Genomic DNA, 9,461 nt, shown 5'->3' with positions numbered 1-9,461 from the left:
CCCCATGCACAGAGGCAATGCCTCGCTGCAGCAGTCGCAGGCTCAACTCTCAACCCTCTGCTGCATGTCAACCCCCACTCTCCCTCTCTCACCCCATTTCAATCTGTCCTGTCCATTGAAGGCAAGAAGCCCAAAAAAATAATCTTTAAAAAAAAAAAAGAAAACACGACCTGGCTCCGCTCGTTGGTTTTCACAGTTTGAGTGCTAATGTGAATATGTGAAGATAATTCTCTTTTCTATTTGTTAATGGGGTTTTTTTTCCCACAACTCTGAAACAAAAGTGAAAAACAAGGTTGTTGTTTTCTAAACTTGATGATGCCAAAGGTGACATGTTTTTCTTCCATGTACCTGATTCTCTCCTGGGAATGAAATGCAGGTTTTAATTGTTCCTCTGTGGACCAAGGCACTGAGACATATATTGCAATTATGTGTAATGTAAATATCTGAATTATTAATGACTGTCCTCCAAAGAATTACTGTCACTAAAGTCATTAGGGGATGTGAGTTTGCAAACAAAGCAGACATGTTGCACTAAACAGGAGAACTTCTTTGGGCCTAACAAATGATATCCTATACTTGATAACCATTTTCCACAAGTTCTTAAAAAATATATGGGATGAAACTGAAGCAAAAAAAGTGCAGGATTTACAAAAGGTGGACAATATAACACCTTTGAATGATCCAAGAGAATGCCACAGATTAATACCTCTGTGATACAACAATCTGTCTTTTTCTATATCATACCCTTTCCTTACACTATCAGGCCAGATAGACAGAATCACTGTTGAAACTGATTAGGCAATCCTACTACAAATGAAAATAAATCTGCCGTAAGGAAACATTAATTTAACAGAACTTCAATCTGTCAATCACACAGCTCCAGCCTTACAAACATGGAGGGGCTGTCCACTGTGCTGTGGTACAGAGGAGCTGTACAGACACGAAGATGAAAGGATAAGTAAGAGACGAGCTATGAGTTTGTTTATTCTAGTAATAAAAATAAACTCAGCTTTGCCATGCAACCTTTTTGGCTGCACTTTGATGGTCTAAGAAAAGCAGAATCCATCACTTAAAGTTCATCCGTCCAACACATTGGTCCAGGGTCAAATCCTGTCGTGACTACATGGATTGAATGAAATTTGACTTAAACCTTAACAGTACTCAGAGGATTAGGCTAAACCTAATAATTTTGGTGATAGGCTACCTTGACTTCATCTAGTGCCACTAACAGGTCCAAATTTCCACTCATACAACAGTTTATGATGACGTACCTTCAAACTTATGTCCAAACTCCTGTCTGCCTCAGAGTTTAGCACTAACAGAGCATGCTAAATGTTAGCATAGCATTGACAAATTGCATTTCAGTGTCATGTTGGGAATAAGGAAAAGTAAAGACAACAACAGTGATTCATAAACATTTCAAAAGTCATCTCCTTGGACAGATATTTTAAAAACACATCAGAGCTAGTTAACAAGGAACCTTCCGAAAATTTCCACTTCCAAGAATATCAAATCAGTGAGTTCTTCAAATGGACTGTCCTTGTAAACATTGCATGCACAACCACTTAATGTCCAGCTGAGGATGACAAAGTATAGGCTAAGGCTTTGACTGGTCAGTGTAATATTGGACTGTCGATGTAGAGCTGAGCCTGACAAGCTGTGCTAAAACAGCCACTGTGCAGAGGAGAAACCTATTTTGGTTTAGGTAACAACGTTGGCTTTTGTCGGCCACTACCCACAGTGGAAATTTACATTTCCATATACACATTTTCATCATAATATGTTTACAATTACTTTTGCATTTGACATTTCCTGCTGAACTTGCACCAGGCTGCTGGTATGGGAATGACTTTATTGCTTGCACTTTATATGCATGCAAGGTTTTGTTTGGGCACCCCTGATTAAAATTACATTTACTGTGAATAGTTAAGTAAGTAGAAGATGAACTGCTCTCCAAAAGGCATGAAGATATACATGAAACATGCTTTTCAATATTTTAAGCAAGATTAATGGATTCATTTTGTTTTGTAGAATTTTAGAGTGTAAAAAAGGAGCCTCATGAAAAGGTTTAGGCACCCAAGACATTTGAGCCCTCACACAACTTTTACTAAAATCTCAGACCTTTCTTAACTTGTTAGAGCTATGGCTGGCTCACAGCTATCATTAGGAAAGGCTAGATGATGCAAATTTAAAGTTTTATAAAAAGCATGTGTCTCCTGAAACCTTGTCCCAACAATCAGCAGCCATGGGCTCCTCTAAACAGCTGCCTCACACTCTGAAAACTAAAATAACTGATTTCCCACAAAGCAGGAGAAGACTATTGGAAGATAGGAAAGTGTTTTCAGGTGGCTCTTTCCTCAGTTAGTAATATAATTAAGAAATGGCAGTTAATGGGAAATGGAGGTCAAGTTGAGGTCTGGAAGACAAAGAAAATCTTCCAAGAGAGCTGCTCATAGGATTTCTTGAAATGCAAATCAAAACCCTCGTTTGACTGCAAAAGACCTGCAGGAAGATTTAGCAAACTCTGGAGTGGTGGTGTACTGTTCTACTGTGCAGTGACACCTGAACAATTATGACCTTCATGGAAGAGTCATCATAAGAAAAACTTTTCTGTGTCCTCACCACAAAATACAATGTTAGGAGTTTGCAAAGGAAACAAGTCCTGTGGACTGATGGAGTTAAAATAGAACTTTTAGCTTTGGGCTTGTGTTGCAGCCAGTGGCACGGGGATCATTTCACAAGTAGAGGGAAGAATGGATTCAGTTAAATTCCAGCAAATTCTGGTAACAAACACCACAACATTAGCAAAAAAAGCTGAAGATGAAGGGAGGATGGCTTCTACACAGAACAATGGTCCTAAACACACCTCAAAATCCACAATGGACTACCTCAAGAGGCACAGGCTGAAGGTTTTGCCATGGCCCTCACAGTCCCCCAACCTAAGCCTCATTAAAAATCTTTGGACAGACCTCAGAAGAACAGTGCATGAAGACAGATCAAGAATCTCACAGAACTAGAAGCCTTTTGCAAAGAGGAATGGGCAAAAAGCCCCCGAACAAAAACTGAAAGATTCTCAGCTGGATACAAAAGCTGTGGAGAGGCTGTGATACTTGACAAAGGGGGCGCATTTTTGTGCTTCATAATGTGTTGCACACTTTCAATAGGAGACAGGTCTGGACTGCAGGCAGACCAGTCTAGTACCTGCTCTCTTTCACTATGATGCCATGCTGTTGTAACACATGCAGAATATGTCTCATTGTCTTGCTGCAATAAGCAGAGACGTCCCTGAAAAAGGTGTAGTCTGGATGGCAGCATGTGTTGCTCCAAAACCTGCATGAACCTTCTGCAATCATGGTGCTTTCACAGATGTGCAAGTTACCCATGATGTTATGGGCACTAGCACTCCCTCATACCATCACAGATGCAGATTTTGATCTTTGTGATGGTAACAGTCTAGATGGTCCTTTTCTTCTTCAGCCCAGACAACACAATGTCCATGATTTCCAAAAGCAATTGGAATTGGTAGATTCTTAACTTGCATTTGTGGATGCAGCAACGAATTGTGTTTACTGACAATGGTTTTCCAAAGTGTTTGTAGTAATATCCTTTAAACAATCGGTTTTTAATGCAGTGCAGCCTGAGGGGTCAAAGGTCACAGGCATTCAGTGTTTGTTTTCAGCCTTGCCCCGTATGTGCAGAGATTTCTCTGAATCTTTTGATGATATTATGAATTGTAGATGGTGAAATCCTAAATTCCTTGCAACTGTGCGTTGAGAAACGTTCTTTAACTGTTGCACTATTTACCCACAGTTTTTCCACAAAGTGATGAGCCTTGTGCCAGTCTTGCTTCTCGATTGTGTTACTGCTTAAAATTTAAATGTGTGTATATTTACAAAAAACAATAAAGTTTATCAGGTTGTACAATAATTATCCTGTCTTTGTACTGTATGAAAGTGAATATAGGTCAAAATGGATTGCAGCTCATTTAAATACTGCAGTATAAATGAAATACAATGGTTTGAATTCATTTTAGTTTATGCAGTAGCTCTGCAGGTTGTCAGTAGTCAAACATGGCATCTTTAAAGTCCCCCTATTGACTTTCTATTGATGGGTTTTAGCAAACTGTACGCACAACTTTAACAGTGTGAAATATAAATACATTTATCCTACTGTAAATAAGGAAAACAGCAAAGTTACTGCTCTAGTAGCATGTAACTTCTCAAACTTTCCTTCAAGGAAACCATAAACAGTGCAAAGCTTTTACTGGTTGTTCAGCTGCTACAGGTGATGATGTCAAGACACACATTACTTATCAAAATGACTTAATGGGCTGGGAGCTGAGTCATCCCTCAGACTTGCCCACCAAAACCTCCCTGTCAAATGAAGTCAGACCAAACCAGTAACATGTAAGTAATGTGTCTCAGACATGCAAGAGATGTATTTTATCATACTGTTACCTCACTGATGTATATCTGAAATATTATTTATTTATTGTGATACTGTCTTGTATATTCAACCCCTGAAATCTGCTACAGACCAGTATGCTTATTTAGGATATTATTCTAAAGAATTTATTTGAACAGACTTCTGCTGATTATGGATCAGTGAGATGTGATTATGTGCAATGCCTTTACAGATGTTGCTTGAAGCTGTGGTTATGAATGACACAACAGAAGTAACCAGAGTGATCCTGTTTCAGAAACCTGTCAAAGCTGTGCTGTCGATGCTGCCATGCCTTTTCTTTCTGTATGTAAACTGTGTCATGCTGTTTGCCTTGCTGAGGAAGCCTCTCCTCCTGGAGTGCTCGCGCTACATCCTGTTTGGTCATTTGCTCTTCACTGAATCTCTGCAGATTGTAATGACTATGTTGCTCTACATCTTTGCTATGACCATGGTCAGAATGATCAGCTACGTTTGTGTTGTATTCGCACTGCTTGCATCCATCACTGTTAAAATGTCACCCCTCAACCTGGCTGTAATGTCTTTGGAGAGGTATGTCGCCATTTGCTTTCCACTGAGGCATGCCGAAATTACCACCATGAGGAGGACAAAAGTGAGCATTGCTGTTATGTGGACACTGGCCTCTGTTGACTCGTTCACTCAGCTTTTCCTATTTGTCAGTCTGGGAAACACAAGCTTCACTGTACAGGGGATCTGCCACAGACAAAGCGTCTTCCGCCTAGAGATTTATGCAACTATAAACAAGGTCCTCACCTCTGTGTTTTTTATATCAGTGGGCATTATTATCATTTACACATACATTGCTATCATGATTACTGCAAAATCAGCCTCTTCTGATGCTGGTAACGCCAGTAAGGCCCATAAAACTGTACTGTTGCATCTGTTTCAGTTATGCCTGTGTCTCGCCTCCACTCTGTTTGGTATGATAGACTACAGCAGCATGTGGACAATAAATCCTATGATGGTCCTTCACATTCACTATGCCTTCTTTATAGGTCTCATTGTTTTCCCTAAGTGTTTGAGCCCACTCATATACGGCCTGAGAGATCACACTTTCAGCCATGTCTTCATGTACTATTTCACCTTTGGCTTCAAAACCACTGTTCGGACATCTCCTAAATGTTGAATTGAAATACAATAATTATGCTGTGCTTTTTTTCTTTGCTGGGACAATCATGCTGAGCAGAAAGGACAAGTTACATCTGCAGTAAGCGAGTGTGTTTCTTTGTGTAATTTAATTAATGATGAGGTGTGTGATAAATTTAATCTGATCAGATTCAGGTCAGAATGAGAAATGTTTAATAATATTATTATGTTTAGTAAAGTACATTTATTCATGCATCAACGTAGAGCAATTGTGTTCTCAAAGAGTTGTAAAGTCTGATAATGTAAATCTATATATTTGTTGTCAAGGATGGGCTTAAAATTCACGGATCACAAAGACACACCTTTCCATCACTTCTTCTCATTTTAACAAAAGCCATCATACTGTACACAAGTCCATTTAACCCTTAATACTCCTTTTTGGTGATTTGGTTTATTTAGGCCTACTTTATAATCCAATGTAAGAAATAATAAGAAATTGTTAAATATCTAAATTCATAATCACTCTCTATGACTCATTTATACATTTTAGGCTTATGTCAAAATATAAATCATGAACAAAAATCCTTGAAGATGGTGAGGTGTTTTATGTACGAAAGAACTGACTGTTTTACACTACAGTATATTTTTTCATAAACAACAAGCTGTGTTAATATTATACATAGAGACACAATATACTGTGTATATAACTGACATGAAATAAATGATCCATGTAAAATATGATTATGTTGTTCTGTAGTATTAGTGATAGCACTATGACTGTGTTTTTGTGTCATTGTCACCTTACAATGAACAGTTTATAATAAAAAGCTTAGAATGTGTAATTGGTTGAGGTTTATGAATGTTTCCTTCACTCTATTTTTCCTCACTTCACAGGGAACGAAACAATAAAGTTCATCTGTTTGAATATAATTATCCTGTCTTTGTACTCTATTAAATTGAATATAGGTCAAGACAGATGGCAACTCACTTACATACTGCAGTATAAATGAAATAGAATGGTCTGAATTCATTTTAGTTTATGCAGTAGCTCTACACGTTGTCAGCAGTCAAACATGGCATCTTAGAAGTCTCCCTACTGACTTTCTGTTGGATTTTAACAAACTGTACGTGCAACTTTAGCAGTGTGAAATACAAATACATTTGATAATATATATTCTATCTTAATATAAATAAGGAAAACAGTAAAGTTACTGCTCTAGTAGCATGTAACTTCTCAAACATTACTTCAAGCAAACCATAAACAATGCAAAGCTTTTACTGGTTGTTCAGCTGCTACAGGTGATGATGTCAAGACACAGATCACTTATTAAAAGGACGTAATGGGCTGGGAGCTGAGTCATTAGACTTGCCCCTGTCAAATGAAGTCAGACCAAACCAGTAACATGTAAGTAATGTGTCTCAGACATACAAGAAATGTATTTGTCATGTCGTTAACCTCATCGATGTATATCTGAAATATTATTTATTTATTGTGATACTGTCTCGGTTTTTTTTTTTCAACCCTGCAAAACTGTGGCTTTGTTACAGACCAACATGCTTTTTCAAGATATTATTTGACAGAATTATTTGACAGAATATTGATTATGGATCAGTGAGATGTGATTATGTGCAATGCCTTTACAGATGTTGCTTGAAGCTGTGGTTATGAATGACACAACAGAAGTAACCAGAGTGATCCTGTTTCAGAAACCTGTCAAAGCTGTGCTGTCGATGCTGCCATGCCTTTTCTTTCTGTATGTAAACTGTGTCATGCTGTTTGCCTTGCTGAGGAAGCCTCTCCTCCTGGAGTGCTCGCGCTACATCCTGTTTGGTCATTTGCTCTTCACTGAATCTCTGCAGATTGTAATGACTATGTTGCTCTACATCTTTGCTGTGACCATGGTCAGAATGATCAGCTACGTTTGTGTTGTATTCACACTGCTTGCATCCATCACTGTTAAAATGTCACCCCTCAACCTGGCTGTGATGTCTTTGGAGAGGTATGTCGCCATTTGCTTTCCACTGAGGCATGCCGAAATTACCACCATGAGGAGGACAAAAGTGAGCATTGCTGTTATGTGGACACTGGCCTCTGTTGACTCGTTCACTCAGCTTTTCCTATTTGTCAGTCTGGAGAACACAAGCTTCACTGTACAGGGGATCTGCCACAGACAAAGCGTCTTCCGCCTAGAGATTTATGCAACTATAAACAAGGTCCTCACCTCTGTGTTTTTTATATCAGTGGGCATGATTATCATTTACACATACATTGCTATCATGATTACTGCAAAATCAGCCTCTTCTGATGCTGGTAACGCCAGTAAGGCCCATAAAACTGTGCTGTTGCATCTGTTTCAGTTATGCCTGTGTCTCACCTCTACTCTGTTTGGTATGATAGACTACAGCAGCATGTGGACCATAAATCCTATGATGGTCATTCAGATTCAGTATGCCCTCTTTATAGGTCTCATTGTTTTCCCTAAGTGTTTGAGCCCACTCATATACGGCCTGAGAGATCACACTTTCAGCCATGTCTTCAAGTACTATTTCACCTTTGGATTCAAAACCACTGTTCGGACATCTCCTAAATGTTGAATTGAAATACAATAATTATGTTGCTTATTTTCTTTGCTGGGACAATCATGCTGAGCAGAATTGCTGCAGTAAGCGAGTGTGTTTCTTTGTGTAATTTAATGAATGATGAGATGTGTGATAAATTTAATCTGATCAGATTCACGTCGGAATGAGAAATGTTTAATAATATTATTATGTTTAGTAAAGTACATTTATTCATGCATCAACATAGAGCAATTGTGTTCTCAAAGAGTTGTAAAGTCTGATAATGTAAATCTATATATTCATTGTGAAGGATGGACTCAAAATTCACAGATGGCAAAGACACAAAAGCCATCATACTGTATACAAGTCCATTTAACCCCTAATACTCCATTGTGGTGATCTGGTTTGATTGATTTTATATTCCACTATAAGAAGCGATGACAGTTTGTTAAATATCTAAATTCATCATCATTCACCTTGACTTATTTATACATTGTAGGCTTATGTCAAAATATAAATAATGATAGCACTATGACAATGTGTTTTGTGTCATTATCATCATCAACAGTTTATAATAAAACACTCAGAAATCTTTGATTGGTTCAGGGCGTCGGTGACTTAGTGGATAGAGCAGACGCCCCATGTACAAGGCTGTTGCCACAGTGGCCTGGGTTCGACTCCAGCCTGTGGCCCTTTGCTGCATGTCATTCCCTCTCTCTCTCCCCCTTTCACACTCAGCTTTCCTATCAATTAAAGGCAAAAATGCCCAAAAAATATCTTTAAAAAAAAAGAGAAATCTTTGATTGGTTGAGGTTTATTAATGTTTCATTCACTCTATTTTTCCTCAGTTCTCGGGGAACAATGTGTTTGCATCATTGTCATTTCAGTTTTAAAATGCATGCTCCTATTTTTTCAAGGGGAATATAAGGCTGAAAAAAGTAGATCTGGGGTATATAAGTCATTTAATCATGCATTCATCTTCTATGAAGGGAAATTTATGAAGAACTACGAGTTGTCATTAAACACAATACAATACACTGTCCTTTATTTGTGAATACTGATTATTAACCCTCTGCTCTTTCAATATAGTTAGCATTAACAGCTTTTTTTCCCCCACTGACAACACAATATGGCACAAGTTGACCAAAACAGATTTACACACTAATACACAGAATGTATTAGATGCATAAAAAAAAATGAATTCCATATTTAGTATGGCTTCACTAAATGATTATGTTCTCATGAGCATTTCTGAAAGATAAAATATATTTTATACCCATCAGATACATATTTTCAAATAACAAATATCAATGGAATACAGTTCATTACTTTAGCTTTGATAACAATAGCTCAGA

At 38.0% G+C, this 9,461-nt stretch overlaps 2 protein-coding genes across 2 annotated transcripts; both read left to right on the top strand.

Annotated features, from left to right (window-relative positions):
• The first annotated feature begins 4,624 nt into the window (after positions 1-4,624).
• On the top strand, positions 4,625-5,587 carry LOC117250735 (odorant receptor 131-2-like). The gene has a single exon (XM_033616729.2). It carries the CDS (start codon positions 4,625-4,627, stop codon positions 5,585-5,587), a length of 963 nt encoding a protein of 320 aa, XP_033472620.2.
• Positions 5,588-7,179: 1,592 nt separating this feature from the next.
• Positions 7,180-8,142, top strand: LOC117250602 (odorant receptor 131-2-like). The gene has a single exon (XM_033616607.2). It carries the CDS (start codon positions 7,180-7,182, stop codon positions 8,140-8,142), a length of 963 nt encoding a protein of 320 aa, XP_033472498.2.
• Positions 8,143-9,461: the final 1,319 nt, after the last annotated feature.

The sequence above is a fragment of the Epinephelus lanceolatus genome, chromosome 11, assembly GCF_041903045.1.
Source record: "Epinephelus lanceolatus isolate andai-2023 chromosome 11, ASM4190304v1, whole genome shotgun sequence".
In the NCBI taxonomy this organism is placed as follows: Eukaryota; Metazoa; Chordata; class Actinopteri; order Perciformes; family Serranidae; genus Epinephelus; species Epinephelus lanceolatus.
Note: the sequence above shows the minus strand (reverse complement) of the source record. Positions and strands in the feature narration are given on the sequence as shown.

Excerpts from the sequence above, each read along its gene's own strand:
- LOC117250735 (XM_033616729.2), top strand. The coding sequence starts at position 4,625 with ATGCCTTTACAGATGTTGCTTGAAGCTGTGGTTATGAATGACACAACA.
- LOC117250602 (XM_033616607.2), top strand. The coding sequence starts at position 7,180 with ATGCCTTTACAGATGTTGCTTGAAGCTGTGGTTATGAATGACACAACA.